This window comes from Petromyzon marinus, chromosome 56 (genome assembly GCF_048934315.1).
Source record: "Petromyzon marinus isolate PM22_M1 ecotype Great Lakes invasive population chromosome 56, UKy_Petmar_22M1.pri1.0, whole genome shotgun sequence".
In the NCBI taxonomy this organism is placed as follows: Eukaryota; Metazoa; Chordata; class Hyperoartia; order Petromyzontiformes; family Petromyzontidae; genus Petromyzon; species Petromyzon marinus.
The window spans coordinates 2,825,777-2,852,235 of NC_133722.1; the positions used below are offsets into that span (position 1 = coordinate 2,825,777).

General features: G+C 42.7%; 1 protein-coding gene across 2 annotated transcripts in view; it reads right to left on the reverse strand.

The window, feature by feature from the left end:
• Positions 1 to 26,459, reverse strand: part of LOC116954700 (integrin alpha-9-like) — a 113,443-nt gene that overhangs the window by 53,633 nt on the left and 33,351 nt on the right. The window contains exons 4-6 of one of the 2 annotated variants that reach the window (XM_076052451.1): positions 13,106 to 13,232; positions 10,317 to 10,384; positions 859 to 985 (exon numbers count right to left, since the gene is read on the reverse strand). In XM_076052451.1, the coding sequence (XP_075908566.1) occupies positions 859 to 985; positions 10,317 to 10,384; positions 13,106 to 13,232 (322 nt within the window). Of the gene's footprint in view, positions 1 to 858; positions 986 to 10,316; positions 10,385 to 12,527; positions 12,656 to 13,105; positions 13,233 to 26,459 lie in introns of those variants that run through there. The other variant, XM_076052452.1, reaches the window with a different exon arrangement.

The following is a 26,459-nucleotide window of genomic DNA, read 5'->3' on the forward strand; positions in this document are numbered from 1 at the left end:
CATCACCGTCACCTCGTCACACCGTCATCACCGTCACCTCGTCATCACCGTCACCTCGTCATCACAGTCATCACCGTCACCTCGTCAACACCGTCACTTCGTCATCACCGTCACCTCGTCATCACCGTCATCACCGTCACCTCGTCATCACCGTCACCTCGTCATCACCGTCACCTCGTCACAACGTTACACCGTCATCACCGTCACCTCGTCACAACGTCACCTCGTCATCACAGTCACCTCGTCATCACCGTCATCACCGTCACCTCGTCACACCGTCATCACCGTCACCTCGTCATCACCGTCACCTCGTCATCACAGTCATCACCGTCACCTCGTCAACACCGTCATCACCGTCACCTCGTCATCACCGTCACCTCATCATCACAGTCATCACCGTCACCTCGTCAACACCGTCACCTCGTCATCACTGTCACCTCGTTACCAACGTCACCCCGGCTGCTCTCTCCCCCACTGACCTGCCCCCCCCACCCCCCACTGACCCAGCTGCCCCCACTGCCCCCCCCCCCCCCACTGACCCAGGTAGCTGCCTGGCCCCACTGACCTGCCCCCCCCCCCACTGACCCAGCTGCCCCCACTGCCCCCCCCCCCCCACTGACCCAGGTAGCTGCCTGGCCCCACTGACCTGCCCCCCCCCCCACTGACCCAGCTGCCCCCACTGCCCCCCCCCCCCACTGACCCAGGTAGCTGCCTGGCCCCACTGACCTGCCCCCCCCCCCACTGACCCAGCTGCCCCCACTGCCCCCCCCCCCACTGACCCAGGTAGCTGCCTGGCCCCACTGACCTGCCCCCCCCCCCACTGACCCAGCTGCCCCCACTGCCCCCCCCCCCACTGACCCAGATAGCTGCCTGGCCCCACGTTCCAGGGCTCGGCGTGGTAGTGGAGGCGGTTCTCTGTGGCGTTCCACACGATCACCGTGCCCGTCCAGTAGAACGAGCCGGGGGCGCCCATCACCACCGCGTCCTGGCGGGGGGGGGGGGGGACACGCGGGGGGGGGGCGGGGGAGGGACACGCGGGGGGGGGGCGGGGGGGAGGGGACACGCGGGGGGGGCGGGGGGGGGACACGCGGGGGGACGCGGATGAGGTGACTTGGAGACAAGAGACACGGGGACAGGGAGACACAGAGACATTAACACCACACAGACACGTGGGGACACGGGGACAGGGAGACACAGAGACATTAACACCACACAGACACGTGGAGACACGGGGACAGGGAGACACAGAGACATTAACGCCACACAGACACGTGGAGACACGGGGACAGGGAGACACAGAGACATTAACACCACACAGACACGTGGAGACACGGGGACAGGGAGACACAGAGACATTAACACCACACAGACACGTGGAGACACGGGGACAGGGAGACACAGAGACATTAACACCACACAGACACGTGGAGACACGGGGACAGGGAGACACAGAGACATTAACACCACACAGACACGTGGAGACACGGGGACAGGGAGACACAGAGACATTAACACCACACAGACACGTGGAGACACGGGGACAGGGAGACACAGAGACATTAACGCCACACAGACACGTGGAGACACGGGGACAGGGAGACACAGAGACATTAACACCACACAGACACGTGGAGACACGGGGACAGGGAGACACAGAGACATTAACACCACACAGACACGTGGAGCCACAGGGACAGGGAGACACAGAGACATTAACACCACACAGACACGTGGAGACACGGGGACAGGGAGACACAGAGACATTAACACCACACAGACACGTGGAGACACGGGGACAGGGAGACACAGAGACATTAACACCACTCAGACACGTGGAGACACGGGGACAAGGAGACACAGAGACATTAACACCACACAGACACGTGGAGACACGGGGATAGGGAGACACAGAGACATTAACACCACACAGACACGTGGAGACACGGGGACAGGGAGACACAGAGACATTAACACCACTCAGACACGTGGAGACACGGGGACAAGGAGACACAGAGACATTAACACCACACAGACACGTGGAGACACGGGGACAGGGAGACACAGAGACATTAACACCACACAGACACGTGGAGACACGGGGACAGGGAGACACAGAGACATTAACACCACACAGACACGTGGAGACACGGGGACAGGGAGACACAGAGACATTAACACCACACAGACACGTGGAGACACAGATACATTAACACCACACAGACACGTGGGGACAGGGAGACATTAACGCCACACAGACACGTGGAGACACGGGGACAGGGAGACACAGAGACATTAACACCACAAAGACACGTGGAGACACGGGGACAGGGAGACACAGAAACATTAACACCACACAGACACGTGGAGACACGGTGACAGGGAGACACAGAGACATTAACACCACACAGCCACGTGGAGACACGTTTACAGGGAGACACAGAGACATTAACACCACACAGACACGTGGAGACACGGGGACAGGGAGACACAGAGACATTAACGCCACACAGACACGTGGGGACACGGGGACAGGGAGACACAGAGACATTAACACCACACAGACACGTGGAGACACGGGGACAGGGAGACACAGAGACATTAACACCACACAGACACGTGGAGACACGGGGACAGGGAGACACAGAGACATTAACACCACACAGACACGTGGAGACACGGGGACAGGGAGACACAGAGACATTAACGCCACACAGACACGTGGAGACACGGGGACAGGGAGACACAGAGAAATTAACACCACACAGACACGTGGAGACACGGGGACAGGGAGACACAGAGACATTAACACCACACAGACACGTGGAGCCACAGGGACAGGGAGACACAGAGACATTAACACCACACAGACACGTGGAGACACGGGGACAGGGAGACACAGAGACATTAACACCACACAGACACGTGGAGACACGGGGACAGGGAGACACAGAGACATTAACACCACTCAGACACGTGGAGACACGGGGACAAGGAGACACAGAGACATTAACACCACACAGACACGTGGAGACACGGGGATAGGGAGACACAGAGACATTAACACCACACAGACACGTGGAGACACGGGGACAGGGAGACACAGAGACATTAACACCACTCAGACACGTGGAGACACGGGGACAAGGAGACACAGAGACATTAACACCACACAGACACGTGGAGACACGGGGACAGGGAGACACAGAGACATTAACACCACACAGACACGTGGAGACACGGGGACAGGGAGACACAGAGACATTAACACCACACAGACACGTGGAGACACGGGGACAGGGAGACACAGAGACATTAACACCACACAGACACGTGGAGACACAGATACATTAACACCACACAGACACGTGGGGACAGGGAGACATTAACGCCACACAGACACGTGGAGACACGGGGACAGGGAGACACAGAGACATTAACACCACAAAGACACGTGGAGACACGGGGACAGGGAGACACAGAAACATTAACACCACACAGACACGTGGAGACACGGTGACAGGGAGACACAGAGACATTAACACCACACAGCCACGTGGAGACACGTTTACAGGGAGACACAGAGACATTAACACCACACAGACACGTGGAGACACGGGGACAGGGAGACACAGAGACATTAACGCCACACAGACACGTGGAGACACGGGGACAGGGAGACACAGAGACATTAACGCCACACAGACACGTGGAGACACGGGGACAGGGAGACACAGAGACATTAACGCCACACAGACAAGTGGAGACACAGGGACAGGGAGACACAGAGACATTAACACCACACAGACACGTGGAGACACGGGGACAGGGAGACACAGATACATTAACGCCACACAGACACGTGGAGACACGGGGACAGGGAGACACAGAGACATTAACGCCACACAGACACGTGGAGACACGGGGACAGGGAGTCACAGAGACATTAACACCACACAGACACGTGGAGACACGGGGACAGGGAGACACAGAGACATTAACACCACACAGACACGTGGAGACACGGGGACAGGGAGACACAGAGACATTAACACCACACAGACACGTGGAGACACGGGGACAGGGAGACACAGAGACATTAACACCACACAGACACGTGGAGACACGGGGACAAGGAGACACAGAGACATTAACACCGCACAGACACGTGGAGACACGGGGACAGGGAGACACAGAGACATTAACACCACACAGACACGTGGAGACACGGGGACAGTGAGACACAGAGACATTAACACCACACAGACACGTGGAGACACGGGGACAGGGAGACACAGAGACATTAACACCACACAGACACGTGGAGACACGGGGACAGGGAGACACAGAGACATTAACACCACACAGACACGTGGGGACACAGGAACAGGGAGACACAGAGACATTAACACCACACAGACACGTGGAGACACGGGCACAGGGAGACACAGAGACATTAACACCACACAGACACGTGGAGACACGGGGACAGGGAGACACAGAGACATTAACACCACACAGACACGTGGAGACACGGGGACAGGGAGACACAGAGACATTAACACCACACAGACACGTGGAGACACGGGGACAGGGAGACACAGAGACATTAACACCACACAGACACGTGGAGACACGGGGACAGGGAGACACAGAGACATTAACGCCACACAGACACGTGGAGACACGGGGATAGGGAGACACAGAGACATTAACACCACACAGACACGTGGAGACACGGGGACAGTGAGACACAGAGACATTAACGCCACACAGACACGTGGAGACACGGGGACAGGGAGACACAGAGACATTAACGCCACACAGACACGTGGAGACACAGGGACAGGGAGACACAGAGACATTAACACCACACAGACACGTGGAGACACGGGGACAGGGAGACACAGATACATTAACGCCACACAGACACGTGGAGACACGGGGACAGGGAGACACAGAGACATTAACACCACACAGACACGTGGAGACACGGGGACAGGGAGACACAGAGACATTAACACCACACAGACACGTGGAGACACGGGGACAGGGAGACACAGAGACATTAACACCACACAGACACGTGGAGACACGGGGACAAGGAGACACAGAGACATTAACACCGCACAGACACGTGGAGACACGGGGACAGGGAGACACAGAGACATTAACACCACACAGACACGTGGAGACACGGGGACAGTGAGACACAGAGACATTAACACCACACAGACACGTGAAGACACGGGGACAGGGAGACACAGAGACATTAACACCACACAGACACGTGGAGACACGGGGACAGGGAGACACAGAGACATTAACACCACACAGACACGTGGAGACACGGGGACAGGGAGACACAGAGACATTAACACCACACAGACACACACACACACACACAGACACACACACCACACACACACACAGACACACACACAGACACACATACACACACACACAGACACACACACACAGACACACACACACAGACACACACACACAGACACACACACACACACCACACACACACAGACACACACACAGACACACACACAGACACACACACACACAGACACACACACACACAGACACACACACAGACACACACACCACCCACACACACATACACCACACACATACACACACAGACACACACACACCACACACACAGACACACACAGACACAGACACACACACAGACACACACACAGACACACACACAGACACACACACACAGACACACATACACACAGACACACACACACAGACACACACACACACAGACACACACACACAGACACACAACAACAACCGCCATTCGCCACTAAGTGGCGGTGACGTCACCACGACGCTTGTGCCAGGCTATGTGCACCGTGAGGCCACGTGAAGTGTCGAACGCCCGCTGGCAGGAGGTCACGGGGCAGACCCAGGTGCCACGGGTCGACCGACTGAGATGACTGGCTGATGCACCACCTGTGCCCCCTACTGTGCCAACCTGCTGTGCTTTAGCCACCCGGCGCTCCGCTCGCTGTTGTGAGCGTCGCTCCTCCGCCCTTCGTTGTTGTTGGAGGGCGACTGCCTCCAACTGCCCAGTAGCATCCTTCACGAGCCTCCTCCACAGAGGCCGATCTTGACACCGCTGGTACCAGTCATCGGCAAGTCCACTCAGCTCCACGTCCTCCTGTACCACATCACTCCATCTCTTCTCTAGCCCGTGCCGCGCCCGCTTAGCCCCCTCAATCCGGCCAAACAAAAGCTGTTTCGGCATGCGGTGGCTGGGCATGCGGGCTACATGACCCAGCCATCGCAGCCTTGCCTGCCGGAGGAGCTCACCGATGGGACCCTGCCCAGATCTTTCAAGGATTTGTGAGCTCCTCACACAATCCAGTCTGGTTAAACCCAGGATGGATCGTAGGCAGGCCAGCCTAAATGTTTCCAACCGGCGAAGATGCTCCACCAGGGGGGTCCACGTTTCGCAAGCGTAGAGAAGGGAGGGAATGACCGTGGCCGAGAAGACCTGAAGCTTAGTGCGGAGCGACAGACCAGGTAGCTTCCACACAGCGTTACGCAACCGATGAAAAGATATTGCCGCTCGACTGATTCGGAGTGAGACCTCTGCTGTTAAACTGGAGCCAGTCATAAGCACACTGCCCAGGTATGGGAAACTCTCCACTCTCTCCACAACTGCCCCATCACCGATTGGGAGTTGTGGGGGTGGAGTGTCCGATGGTACAAAATACCCAGGCAGGTGCTTAGTTTTGGTGGGGCTGATGGTAAGGCCCCACCTCTTAGTGGCACGCTCCAGTCTCAGCAGCAGCGTCTCCAACTCCTCCTCTGACTGAGCAGCTATTACCAAGTCATCAGCATACATAACGTGGTTGAGCAATAGGGAGCCATCCCTTGACCGCACCCGGGCATCGATTAGCCTCCCATTATATCTGTACCATATGGAGATTCCCCCGGTACAGCTATTGAAGGCTTCACGAACTACGTGGTCAAAATAGATGTTAAATAATGTGGGAGCCAGAGGACATCCCTGTCGCACCCCAAGGTGTACAGGGAATGGCTCTGACTCCCGGCCACGTAGTTTTACCCGGGCCCGCTCACCATCATGAAGGTCCTTAATGATCGTGAGCAGAGGGTCAGGTACTCCAAAAGCACGAAGAACGACCCAGAGCCCAGGCCTACTGATGGTATCATAGGCCTTGACCAGGTCAATAAAGCAGAGATGTAGGTCTTGTTGGAATTCCCTACACCTCTGCTGTAGCAGACGGACAGAAAATATGGCATCTGTGCAGGACCGCCCTTTCCTGAAACCGCATTGGGGCTCCGCAAGCCTCTCCTCAGCGTGCCTGGCAAGGCGATGCTGAATAATCCTTGCCAGGACCTTTCCCGGCACACTGAGGAGTGAGATGCCCCTGTAGTTGTTACAGTCTGTGCGGTCCCCCTTCTTAAAAAGGGGGACCACCAGGGCATCCTTCCAATCCTGCGGAACCCGTCCAGTGGTCCAGACTGTTGTTATGATGTCATATAGGGCAGTCTGTGCACAAACGCCACCCTCCCTCAGCATTTCGCTTGGGAGATCATCTCTGCCCGCTGCCTTTCCTGGTCTCAGACTCCGGATCGCCTTCAATACTTCCTCAGCAGATGGCACCTTAGCCAGCCACTCACAGGGGATGACTTCATCCAATATTTGAGGCACCGCAGCCTCAGCAGGGTCATCCTCACTTTGTGCCACGATGTTTTCCTGGCTGTGGGATTTTCCCTCCCCCAGGACCTCACAGAAATGCTCAGCAAATCTGCGAACCTGTTCCTGGGGGTCGGAAATTGGATCACCGTTTTTTCCCCTAATGATGGTAATAGGTGTGGCGCTGCAGGTTACTTTTTTGATGGAGTTAAATAGCGATTTGTGATCACGGGCCACTGAGGCAGACTCCATCTCCTCAGCAACCCGCGACCACCACCCATCCTTGCAGCGCCTCACGGCTCTCCGAACCTCCGAGCGAAGGCTGCGGTAAGCCTCCTCATTCTCTGACGTGGGATTCTGTAGCCGATGACAGTGGGCCTGTCGCTTTTTCTCAACCATCCTGAACAACTCCTCTGTCATCCAGGGTGTCTGGGGAGGTCTGGACCACGTACCCAAAGCAGCCATTGCAGCTGCATGAGTCACAGTCCTAAACCTCGCCCATTTACCCTCGACATCAGGAGGAGTCGGGGACGATGCCAATCCCAGCCGCAAGCGATGATGAAATTCTCGCTTGCAACTTTCATCAGATAACTGAGACCAGGCCACTTTAGGTTGGAATGGGGTCCTGGGTGTACACCCACCACCGGAGTGGAAGAATGGCAGGCGCATCTTACAGATGACTAGTCGATGGTCAGAGGGCAGATCAGCTCCACGGTAGGTCCTGGTGTCAAGGACATGGGCTCGCATTCGCTGGTCCGTCACTATGTAGTCCAGCAGATGTTCTTGCTTGGACCCGGCATGCATCCATGATGTTGTGTGGATGCGCCGATGCCGGAACAGCGTGTTGGTAATTACAAGCCCATGGGCTGCACAAAAATCTAGCAGCCTCCTACCATTGTTATTGAGCTGATCTGGCCCATGCCCTCCAATCACTCCAGACCAGGTGCCAGTATCATGACCAACTCGGGCATTGAAGTCACCCAACATGATGACTCTATCCCGAGGGGCCACTTTAGCCAGCACCTGTGACAGGAGGTCATAGAAGGCATCTGACTCATCGGCTTTGCCTGCATCCCTCCACGGATGTTCATCTTCGGTGGGGGCATAAGTAACCACGACCACCATTCCTCGCCTCCGGTTGATGGGAAGGCGAGCCCAAAGTAGCCTGGGGCTTACAGCTTCCCACACCTCACCGCCACGCTCCCACGCCCCCTTCATTCTTTTGTTCAAAAGAAGACCCACACCCTGTTGTTTGGCAGTCTGCTGCCCCGAGTAGAGGACTGTCCACCCCTCATGGTGGCAGGAGCCAGAGCCGGTCCACCGGACCTCCTGAATGCCGCATAGATCCAGGCGGTACCGGTCCAGCTCCTGACAGAGGAGTGGCAGCCTCTCCTCTGCAGTGAGCGTTCGAACATTCCACGTGGCCACCCGTAGTGGCTTTTCGTTGTTTCTGGAGTAGCCCCGAGGGTAGGTATTCAATCTCCTGGCTCCGCCAATTGGGGTTTGGCCAGGAGACGTCATAGACGCCTGGCCCCCCGGGGCCTCCGGCACAAGCTTAGTTGTTACAACTTTAATTCGTGGTTTTGTGGTAATTAATTGAAGGTGGAGGGGTTACCAGCCCCTCGCACCCGTCCAGAGCCCCCGTTTAGCCCCTGTGGTGGACACATATGCCATGAGGGGAGGAGCCAATCAAAATTGGAACTCCCCCCACAGCACTGTCCACGACAGAGTTGCCCGTCCGGCACCGCGAGGAGGTAGGGGGTTGTTTTGCCGGACACACACACACAGACACACACACACACAGACACACACACACACACACAGACACACACACACAGACACACACACACAGACACACACACACACCACACACAGACACATACACACACACATACACACACACACAGACACACACACACAGACACACACACACACAGACACACACACACACAGACACACACACACACAGACACACACACACACAGACACACACACAGACACACACAGACACACACACAGACACACACACAGACACACACAGACACACACACAGACACACACACACAGACACACACACAGACACACACACAGACACACACACAGACACACACACAGACACACATACACACACACACAGACACACACACACAGACACACACACACAGACACACATACACACAGACACACACACACAGACACACACACACAGACACACACACACAGACACACACACACACACAGACACACACACCACACACAGACACACACACAGACACACACACACAGACACACACACAGACACACACACACACACAGACACACACACAGACACACACAGACACACACAGACACACACACACAGACACACATACACACAGACACACACACACAGACACACACACACAGACACACACACACATACACACACACACACCACACACATACACACACACAGACACACACACAGACACACACACACACACCACACACAGACACACACACACAGACACACACCACACACACACAGACACACACACACAGACACACACACAGACACACACAGACACACACACACAGACACACACACACACCACACACACACAGACACACACGTACACACACACACCTGTGTAATGGCGGCACTCATCCCTGCCTGACACGAGCCGTGCTCCTCGCCATAGTTGCGGTGTTTGTCTGTGGGGGAGGGGGGCAAGGTGGGTAGGGGGGTACGAAGCCGCACGCAGTGATACAAACATGTAAAGGTCCCCCGGATAGCCTCAACAGACTGCTGAGACAAGTGCTGTTAGCGAGTTGCGACCGATGAAGGCCGGCACGGCACACGAGAGGGTACAGCAACATCCACCACTCAAATCACGAACCACATCACTCATCCCACCACCTACCACACCACTCAAATAACGAACCACATCATTCATCCCACCACCTACCCCACCACTCTCCAACCACATCACTCATCCCACCACCTACCACACCACTCAAATCACGAACCACATCACTCATTCCACCACCTACCACACCACCTACCCCAACACTCTCCAACCACATACCACATCACTCGTCCCACCACCTACCACACCACTCAAATCACGAACCACATCACTCATTCCACCACCTACCACACCACTCAAATCACGAACCACATCACTCATCCCACCACCTACCACACCACTCAAATCACGAACCACATCACTCATCCCACCACCTACCACACCACTCAAATCACGAACCACATCACTCATCCCACCACCTACCCCACCACTCTCCAACCACATCACTCATCCCACCACCTACCACACCACCTACCCCAACACTCTCCAACCACATACCACATCACTCGTCCCACCACCTACCACACCACTCAAATCACGAACCACATCACTCATTCCACCACCTACCACACCACTCAAATCACGAACCACATCACTCATCCCACCACCTACCACACCACTCTCCAACCACATACCACATCACTCATCCCACCACCTACCACACCACTCAAATCACGAACCACATCACTCATCCCACCACCTACCACACCACTCTCCAACCACATACCACATCACTCATCCCACCACCTACCACACCACCTACCCCACCACTCTCCAACCACATACCACATCACTCATCCCACCACCTACCCCACCACACAATTCACCAACCGCATCACTCATCCCACCACCTACCACACCACTCAAATCACGAACCACATCACTCATCCCACCACCTACCACACCACTCAAATCACGAACCACATCACTCATCCCACCACCTACCCCACCACACAAATCACGAACCACATCACTCGTCCCACCACCTACCACACCACTCAAATCACGAACCACATCACTCATCCCACCACCTACCACACCACTCTCCAACCACATACCACATCACTCATCCCACCACCTACCACACCACTCAAATCACGAACCACATCACTCATCCCACCACCTACCCCACCACTCTCCAACCACATACCACATCACTCATCCCACCACCTACCACACCACACAATTCACCAACCGCATCACTCATCCCACCACCTACCACACCACTCAAATCACGAACCACATCACTCATCCCACCACCTACCACACCACTCAAATCACGAACCACATCACTCATCCCACCACCTACCACACACCTACCCCATCACTCTCCAACCACATACCACATCACTCGTCCCACCACCTACCCCACCACACAATTCACCAACCGCATCACTCATCCCACCACCTACCACACCACTCAAATCACGAACCACATCACTCATCCCACCACCTACCACACCACTCAAATCACGAACCACATCACTCATCCCACCACCTACCACACACCTACCCCATCACTCTCCAACCACATACCACATCACTCGTCCCACCACCTACCCCACCACACAATTCACCAACCGCATCACTCATCCCACCACCTACCACACCACTCAAATCACGAACCACATCACTCGTCCCACCACCTACCACACCACTCAAATCACGAACCACATCACTCATCCCACCACCTACCACACACCTACCCCATCACTCTCCAACCACATACCACATCACTCGTCCCACCACCTACCCCACCACACAATTCACCAACCGTATACCACATCACCAATGGCCTCGTGTGCTGGAATAATCAGACGTCAGAATATTTATATATGCCGGAGGAATCCGATGAGCTATAAATATATATTGTTTTTATTTTGTCAGACGCCGAGTCGAATAACAAAGACGCTATGTTGATTTGAAACGTTCGCGACTGCAGGAATCCATACTCTCTGGTTATTTCGGTGAAGTCCCCCCTGTCTCACCTATATAACAACCTCTTGCCACGGCAGCTCGCTCGCCTACTTCAGCATTGTTTCGTGCTGTGGCTGTTCCACCTGATGAGGGTCGCTTGTGTTGCGATCGAAACGTCGCGATTTAGTTTATTACATTCCAACAAATACCCTCCCCCACCGCGCCCCATCCTATTGTCACAATCATTCTCATCCTCCTGTGTAGCCCCACCCACCCCTCCCTGCCCCACCAGGGGGGCGGGGCGTGGGTCCCACCCCCCCCTGCCCCATCAGTGGGGCGGGGCGTCGTCCCCACCCCTCCCTACTCCAGCAGGGGGGGCGGGGCGTGGTCCCCCCCCACCCCTCCCTCTCCCGGACCCACCAGGGGGGGCGGGGCGTGGTCCCCCCCACCCCTCCCTGCCCCACCAGGGGGGGCGGGGCGTGGTCCGCCCCCCACCCCTCCCTCACCCTGCCCCACCAGGGGGGGCGGGGCGTGGTCCCACCCCTCCCTCTCCCTGCCCCACCAGGGGGGCGGGGCGTGGTCCCCCCCCCCACCCCGCCAGGGTGGTACAGTTGCACCGCCTGCGCACTGCCCCCCCCCCCTTCCTCACTCTTGTGGCACGGCCTGAGCTGCTTGGCGCCCTGATTGGTGGCCAGGCTGGCGGGGATGAGCAGGCACACCCCGTACGGGTAAATGGTCTTGCGGTAGTGCACGTTCTTCCAGCGGTGAGCACACACCTGCACGCATCGCAGGGAGTGCGGGGGGGGGGGGGACATGGGGGGGGGTGTACTGTGTAACCACGAGTGTAACACGCAGGCTGTCGCGAACAATGTTGTTCTGGCCAATGGCTCGTGATGCTGGTTGATGTAATTGCCAGCGAAACGTCGTACTACTCAAACTGTAAATGTTGTGGATTTACTCTCCAACACACCGGTGGGCTGAAGTAGTACACTGCACTATACACTACATTATACACTACAATAATATACACTATACACTAATATACACTATACACTACACACTAATATACACTACACACTAATATACACTACACACTAATATACACTACACACTAAAATACTCTACACACTAATATACACTATACACTACACACAAATATACACTACACACTAATATACACTACACACTAATATACACTACACACTAGTATACACTATACACTAATATACACTATATACTACACACTAATATACACTACACACTAATATACACTATACACTACACACTAATATACACTATACACTAATATACACTACACACTAATATACACTAAACACTACACACTAATATACACTACACACTAATATACACTACACACTAATATACACTACACACTAATATACACTAGACATTAATATAGAGTATGCACTACACACTAATATACACTACACACTAATATACACTACACACTAATATACACTACACACTAGTATACACTATACACTAATATACACTATATACTACACACTAATATACACTACACACTAATATACACTATACACTACACACTAATATACACTATACACTAATATACACTACACACTAATATACACTAAACACTACACACTAATATACACTACACACTAATATACACTACACACTAATATACACTATACACTACACACTAATATACACTACACACTACACACTAATATACATTATACACTACACACTAATATACACTATACACTACACACTAATATACACTACACACTAATATACACTACACACTAATATACATTATACACTACACACTAATATACAAAACACACTAATATACACTATACACTACACATTAATATTCACTACACACTAATATACACTATACACTACACACTAATATACACTATACACTAATAGACACTATACACTACACACTAATATACACTAAAAACTAATATACACTACACAATAATATACACTATACACTACACACTAATATACACTACACAATAATATACACTACATACTACACACTAATATACACTATACGCTACACACTAATATACACTACACACTCATATACACTACACACTAATATACACTATACACTACACACCAATATAAACTATACACTATACACAAATATACACTATACACTACACACTAATATGGACTACACACTAATATACACTATGCACTACACACTAAGATACACTATACACTAATATACACTATGCACTACACACTAATATACACTATACACTACACACTAATATACACTGCGCACTAATATACACTATACACTACAGACTAATATACACTATACACTACGCAATAATGTACACTATACACTACATACTAATATACACTACACACTAATATACACTATACACTACACACTAATATACAGTATACACTACACACTAATATACAAAACACACTAATATACACGATACGCTACACATTAATATTCACTACACACTAATATACACTATACACAACACACTAATATACACTATACACTAATAGACACTATACACTACACACTAATATACACTAAAAACTAATATACACTACACAATAATATACACTATACACTACACACTAATATACAATACACACTAAGATACACTATACAATACACACTAACATACACTATACACTACACATTAACATACACTATACACTACACACTAATATACACTATACACTACACACTAATATACACTACACAATAATATACACTACATACTACACACTAATATACACTATACGCTACACACTAATATACACTACACACTCATATACACTACACACTAATATACACTATACACTACACACCAATATAAACTATACACTATACACAAATATACACTATACACTACACACTAATATAGACTACACACTAATATACACTATACACTACACACTAAGATACACTAGACACTAATATACACTATGCACTACACACTAATATACACTATACACTACACACTAATATACACTATGCACTAATATACACTATACACTACAGACTAATATACACTATACACTACACAATAATGTACACTATACACTACATACTAATATACACTACACACTAATATACACTATACACTACACACTAATATACATTATACACTACACACTAATATACAAAACACACTAATATACACTATACACTACACATTCATATTCACTACACACTAATCTACACTATACACTACACGCTAATATACACTATACACTAATAGACACTATACACTACACACTAATATACACTAAAAACTAATATACACTACACAATAATATACACTCTACACTACACACTAATATACAATACACACTAAGATACACTATACACTACACACTAACATACACTATACACTACACATTAACATACACTATACACTACACACTAATATACACTATACACTACACACTAATATACACTACACAATAATATACACTACATACTACACACTAATATACACTATACGCTACACACTAATATACACTACACACTCATATACACTACACACTAATATACACTATACACTACACACCAATATAAACTATACACTATACACAAATATACACTATACACTACACACTAATATAGACTACACACTAATATACACTATACACTACACACTAAGATACACTATACACTAGACACTAATATACACTATGCACTACACACTAATATACACTATACACTACACACTAATATACACTACGCACTAATATACACTATACACTACAGACTAATATACACTACACGCTAATATACACTACACACTACACAATAAAATACACTATACACTACACACTAATATATACTATACACTACACACTAATATACACTATACATTACACACTAATATACACTACACACTAATATACACTGTACAATACACACTAATATACACTATACACTACACACTAATATACATTACACACACATATCCACTGCACACTAATATACACTATACACTAATATACACTACACACTAATATACACTATACACTACACACTAATATACACCACACACTAGTATACACTATACACTACACACTAATATACACTATACACTACACACTAATATACACTACACACTAATATACACTATACGCTACATACTAATATACACTACACACTAATATACACTATACACTACACACTAATATACACTATACACCAATATACACTATACATTACACACTAATATACACTATACACCAATATACACTACACACTAATATACACTACACACTAATATACACTATACACTAATATACACTACACACTAATATACTATATACACTACACACTAATATACACTATACACTACACCCTAATATACAATATACACTAATATACACTACACACTAATATACACAATACACTACACACTAAAATGCAATATACACTACACACTAATATACACTATACACTACACACTAATATACACTATACATTACACACTAATATACACTACACACTAATATACACTACACACTAATATACAATATACACTAATGTACACTATACACTACACACTAATATATACTACACACTAACATACACTACACACTAATATACACTATGCATTACACACTAATATACAATACACACTAATATACATTATACACTACACACTAATATACACTACACACTAATATACACTAATATACACTACACACTAATATACACTACACACTAACATACACTATACACTACACACTAATATACACTACACACTAATATACACTACACACTAATATACACTATGCACTACACACTCATGTACACTATGCACCAATATACACTATACACTACATACTAATTTACACTAAAATACACTATACACTACACACTCATATACACTACACACTAATATACACTATACACTACACACCAATATAAACTATACACTATACACAAATATACACTATACACTACACACTAATATGGACTAGACACTAATATACACTATACACTACACACTAAGATACACTATACACTAATATACACTATGCACTACACACTAATGTACACTATACACTACACACTAATATACACTGCGCACTAATATACACTATACACTACAGACTAATATACACTATACACTACACAATAATGTACACTATACACTACATACTAATATACACTACACACTAATATACACTATACACTACACACTAATATACATTATACACTACACACTAATATACAAAACACACTAATATACACGATACACTACACATTAATATTCACTACACACTAATATACACTATACACTACACACTAATATACACTATACACTAATAGACACTATACACTACACACTAATATACACTAAAAACTAATATACACTACACAATAATATACACTATACACTACACACTAATATACAATACACACTAAGATACACTATACAATACACACTAACATACACTATACACTACACATTAACATACACTATACACTACACACTAATATACACTATACACTACACACTAATATACACTACACAATAATATACACTACATACTACACACTAATATACACTATACGCTACACACTAATATACACTACACACTCATATACACTACACACTAATATACACTACACACCAATATAAACTATACACTATACACAAATATACACTATACACTACACACTAATATAGACTACACACTAATATACACTATACACTACACACTAAGATACACTAGACAATAATATACACTATGCACTACACACTAATATACACTATACACTACACACTAATATACACTATGCACTAATATACACTATACACTACAGACTAATATACACTATACACTACACAATAATGTACACTATACACTACATACTAATATACATTACACACTAATATATACTATACACTACACACTAATATACATTATACACTACACACTAATATACAAAACACACTAATATACACTATACACTACACATTCATATTCACTACACACTAATCTACACTATACACTACACGCTAATATACACTATACACTAATAGACACTATACACTACACACTAATATACACTAAAAACTAATATACACTACACAATAATATACACTCTACACTACACACTAATATACAATACACACTAAGATACACTATACACTACACACTAACATACACTATACACTACACATTAACATACACTATACACTACACACTAATATACACTATACACTACACACTAATATACACTACACAATAATATACACTACATACTACACACTAATATACACTATACGCTACACACTAATATACACTACACACTCATATACACTACACACTAATATACACTATACACTACACACCAATATAAACTATACACTATACACAAATATACACTATACACTACACACTAATATAGACTACACACTAATATACACTATACACTACACACTAAGATACACTATACACTAGACACTAATATACACTATGCACTACACACTAATATACACTATACACTACACACTAATATACACTACGCACTAATATACACTATACACTACAGACTAATATACACTACACGCTAATATACACTACACACTACACAATAAAATACACTATACACTACACACTAATATATACTATACACTACACACTAATATACACTATACATTACACACTAATATACACTACACACTAATATACACTGTACAATACACACTAATATACACTATACACTACACACTAATATACATTACACACATATCCACTGCACACTAATATACACTATACACTAATATACACTACACACTAATATACACTATACACTACACACTAATATACACCACACACTAGTATACACTATACACTACACACTAATATACACTATACACTACACACTAATATACACTACACACTAATATACACTATACGCTACATACTAATATACACTACACACTAATATACACTATACACTACACACTAATATACACTATACACCAATATACACTATACATTACACACTAATATACACTATACACCAATATACACTACACACTAATATACACTACACACTAATATACACTATACACTAATATACACTACACACTAATATACTATATACACTACACACTAATATACACTATACACTACACCCTAATATACAATATACACTAATATACACTACACACTAATATACACAATACACTACACACTAAAATGCAATATACACTACACACTAATATACACTATACACTACACACTAATATACACTATACATTACACACTAATATACACTACACACTAATATACACTACACACTAATATACAATATACACTAATGTACACTATACACTACACACTAATATACACTAATATACACTACACACTAGTATACACTACACACTAACATACACTATACACTACACACTAATATACACTACACACTAATATACACTACACACTAATATACACTATGCACTACACACTCATGTACACTATGCACCAATATACACTATACACTACATACTAATTTACACTAAAATACACTATACACTACACACTCATATACACTACACACTAATATAAACTATACACTATGCACTAATATACAATATACACTACACACTAATATACACTATGCACTAATATACACTAAAATACATTATACACTACACACGCATATACACTACACACTAATATAAACTATAAACTACACACTAATATACACTACACACTAATATACACTAGACACTATACATTAATATACACTACACACTAATATATACTACACACTAATATACACTATACACTACACACTAATATACACTATACACTACACAGTAATATACACTACACACTAATATACACTACACACTAATATACACTCTACACTACACACTAATATACACTACACACTAATATACACTATACACTAATATACACTTCACACTAATATACACCATACACTACACATTAATATACACTACACAATAAAATACACTATACACTACACAATAATATACACTACACACTAATATACACTGTACAATACACACTAATATACACTATACACTACACACTAATATACATTACACACACATATCCACTGCACACTAATATACACTATACACTAATATACACTACACACTAATATACACTATACACTACACACTAATATACACCACACACTAGTATACACTATACACTACACACTAATATACACTATACACTACACACTAATATACACTACACACTAATATACACTATACGCTACATACTAATATACACTACACACTAATATACACTATACACTACACACTAATATACACTATACACCAATATACACTATACATTACACACTAATATACACTATACACCAATATACACTACACACTAATATACACTACACACTAATATACACTATACACTAATATACACTACACACTAATATACTATATACACTACACACTAATATACACTATACACTACACCCTAATATACAATATACACTAATATACACTACACACTAATATACACAATACACTACACACTAAAATGCAATATACACTACACACTAATAAACAGTAATATACACTACACACTAATATACACTATACACTATACAAACTATATATACACTAATATACACTACACACTAATATACACTATACACTACACAATAATATACACTACACACTAATATACACTATACACTACACACTAATATACACTGCACACTAATATACACTAATATACACTACACACTAATATACACTAATATACAATACACACTAAAATACACTACACACTAATATACACTATACACTACACACTAATATACACTACACACTAATATACACTACACACTAGTATACACTATACACTAATATACACTATATACTACACACTAATATACACTACACACTAATATACACTACACACTAATATACACTATACACTAATATACACTACACACTAATATACACTAAACACTACACACTAATATACACTATACACTACACACTAATATACACTACACACTACACACTAATATACACTATACACTACACACTAATATACACTACACAATAATATACACTATACACTACATACTAATATACACTACACACTAATATACACTATACACTACACACTAATATACATTATACACTACACACTAATATACACTATACACCAATATACACTACACACTAATATACACTACACACTAATATACACTATACACTAATATACACTACACACTAATATACTATATACACTACACACTAATATACACTATACACTACACCCTAATATACAATATACACTAATATACACTACACACTAATATACACAATACACTACACACTAAAATGCAATATACACTACACACTAATATACACTATACACTACACACTAATATACACTATACATTACACACTAATAAACAGTAATATACACTACACACTAATATACACTATACACTATACAAACTATATATACACTAATATACACTACACACTAATATACACTATACACTACACAATAATATACACTACACACTAATATACACTATACACTACACACTAATATACACTGCACACTAATATACACTAATATACACTACACACTAATATACACTAATATACAATACACACTAAAATACACTACACACTAATATACACTATACACTACACACTAATATACACTACACACTAATATACACTACACACTAATATACACTACACACTAGTATACACTATACACTAATATACACTATATACTACACACTAATATACACTACACACTAATATACACTATACACTAATATACACTACACACTAATATACACTAAACACTACACACTAATATACACTACACACTAATATACACTACACACTAATATACACTACACACTAATATACACTATACACTACACACTAATATACACTACACACTACACACTAATATACATTATACACTACACACTAATATACACTATACACTACACACTAATATACACTATACACTACACACTAATATACACTATACACTACACAATAATATACACTATACACTACATACTAATATACACTACACACTAATATACTCTATACACTACACACTAATATACATTATACACTACACACTAATATACAAAACACACTAATATGCACTATACACTACACATTAATATTCACTACACACTAATATACACTATACACTACACACTAATATACACTATACACTAATAGACACTATACACTACACACTAATATACACTACACACTAATATACACTAAAAACTAATATACACTACACACTAATAAACACTATACACTACACACTAACATACACTACACATTAACATACACTACACACTAATATACACTACACACTAATATACACTGCACAATAATATACACTACATACTACACACTAATATACACTATACGCTACACACTAATATACACTACACACTCATATACACTACACACTAATATACACTATACACTACACACCAATATAAACTATACACTATACACAAATATACACTATACACTACACACTAATATAGACTACACACTAATATACACTATACACTACACGCTAAGATACACTATACACTACACACTAATATACACTATGCACTACACACTAATATACACTATACACTACACACTAATATACACTATGCACTAATATACACTATACACTACAGACTAATATACACTACACGCTAATATACACTACACACTACACACTAAAATACACTATACACTACACACTAATATACACTACACACTAATATACACTACACACTAATATACAATATACACTAATGTACACTATACACTACACACTAATATATACTACACACTAACATACACTACACACTAATATACACTATACATTACACACTAATATACACTACACACTAATATACACTATACACTACACACTAATATACACTACACACTAATATACACTACACACTAATATACACTATGCACTACACACTCATATACACTATGCACCAATATACACTATACACTACATACTAATTTACACTAAAATACACTATACACTACACACTCATATACACTACACACTAATATAAACTATACACTACGCACTAATATACACTATACACTACACACTAATATGCATTATGCACTAATATACACTATACACTAAAATACATTATACACTACACACTCATATACACTACACACTAATATAAACTATAAACTACACACTAATATACACTACACACTAATATACACTAGACACTATACATTAATATACACTACACACTAATATATACTACACACTAATATACACTACACACTAATATACACTATACACTACACACTAATATACACTACACACTAATATACACTATACACTAATATACACTTCACACTAATATACACTATACACTAAAACATTAATATACACTACACACTAAAATACACTATACACTACACAATAATATACACTACACACCAATATACACTATATGCTACACACTAATATACACAACACACTAATATACATTACACACTAATATACACTACACACTAATATACACTGTACAATACACACTAATATACACTATACACTACACACTAATATACATTACACACACATATACACTACACACTAATATACACTATACACTACACACTAATATACACTATACACTACAAACTAATATACATTACACACTAATATCCACTACACACTAATATACACTATACACTAATATACACAACACACTAATACACACTATACACTACACACTAATATACACCACACACTAATATACACTATACACTACACACTAATATACACTATACACTACACACTAATATACACTACACACTAATATACACTATACACTACATACTAATATACACTATACACCAATATACACTACACACTAATATACACTACACACTAATATACACTATACACTAATATGCTCTACACACTAATATACTATATACACTACACACTAACACACACTATACACTACACCCCAATATACAATATACACTAATATACACTACACACTAATATACACAATACACTACACACTAATATGCAATATACACTACACACTAATATACACTATACACTACACACTAATATACACTATACATTACACACTAATAAACACTAATATACACTACACACTAATATACACTATACAAACTATATATACACTAATATACACTACACACTAATATACACTACACAATAATATACACTACACACTAATATACACTATACACTACACACTAATATACACTGCACACTAATATACACTAATATACACTACACACTAATATACACTAATATACACTATACACTCATATACACTACACACTAATATACACTATACACTAATATAAACTAAACACTACACACTAATATACAATATACACTTTACACTAATATACACTACACGCTAATATTCACAATACACTACACACTAATATACACTATACACTACACACTAATATACACTACACACTAATATACACTATACACTACACACTAATATACACTACACACTAATATACACTAATATACACTACACCCTAATATACACTATACACTCATATACACTACACACTAATATACACTATACACTAATATACACTAAACACTACACTGCACACTAATATACACTACATACTAATATACACTACACATTAATATACACTATACACTACACACTAATATACACTAAACACTACACACTAATATACACTACACACTAATATACACTATACACTAATATACACTATGCACTACACACTAATATACACTACACACTAATATAAACTATGCACTACACACTAATATACACTATACACTAATATACACCACACACTAATATACACTATACACTAATATACACTATACACTACACACTAATAGACACTACACACTAATATACACTATACACTAATATACACTACATACTAATATACACTACACACAAATATAAACTATACACTACACACTAATATAGACTACACACTAATACACACTATACACTACACATTAATATACACTACACACTAATATACACTATACACTACACACTAATATACACTAGACACTAATATACACTATACGCTAATATACACAACACACTAATATACATTACACACTAATATACACTATACACTAATATACACTACACACTACACACTAATATATACTATACACTACACACTAATATACATTACACACACATATACACTACACACTAATATACACTATACACTACACACCAATATACACTATACACTACACACTAATGTACATTACACACTAATATACACTACACACTAATAAACACTGTACATGAATATACACTACACACTAATATACACTATACACTACATACTAATATACACTATACACTACACACTAATATACACTACACACTAATATACACTATGCACTAATATACACTATACACTTCACACTAATATACATTACACACTAATATACCCTATACACTATGCACTAATGTACACTATACACTAATATACACCATACACTACACACTAATATACACTATACACTACGCACTAATATACACTACACACTAATATACACTACACACCAATATACACTACACACTAATATACACTATGCACTCCACATTAATATACACTACACACTAATATACACTACACACTAATATACACTACACACTAATATACACTATACACTACACAATAATATACACTACACACTAATATACACTATACACTAATATACACTATACGCTACACACTAATATACACTATACACTACACATTAATATACACTACACACTAATATACACTATACACTACATAATAATATACACTACACACTAATATACACTATACACGACACACTAATATACACTATACACTATGCACTAATATACATTACACAAACATATACAGTACACACTAATATACACT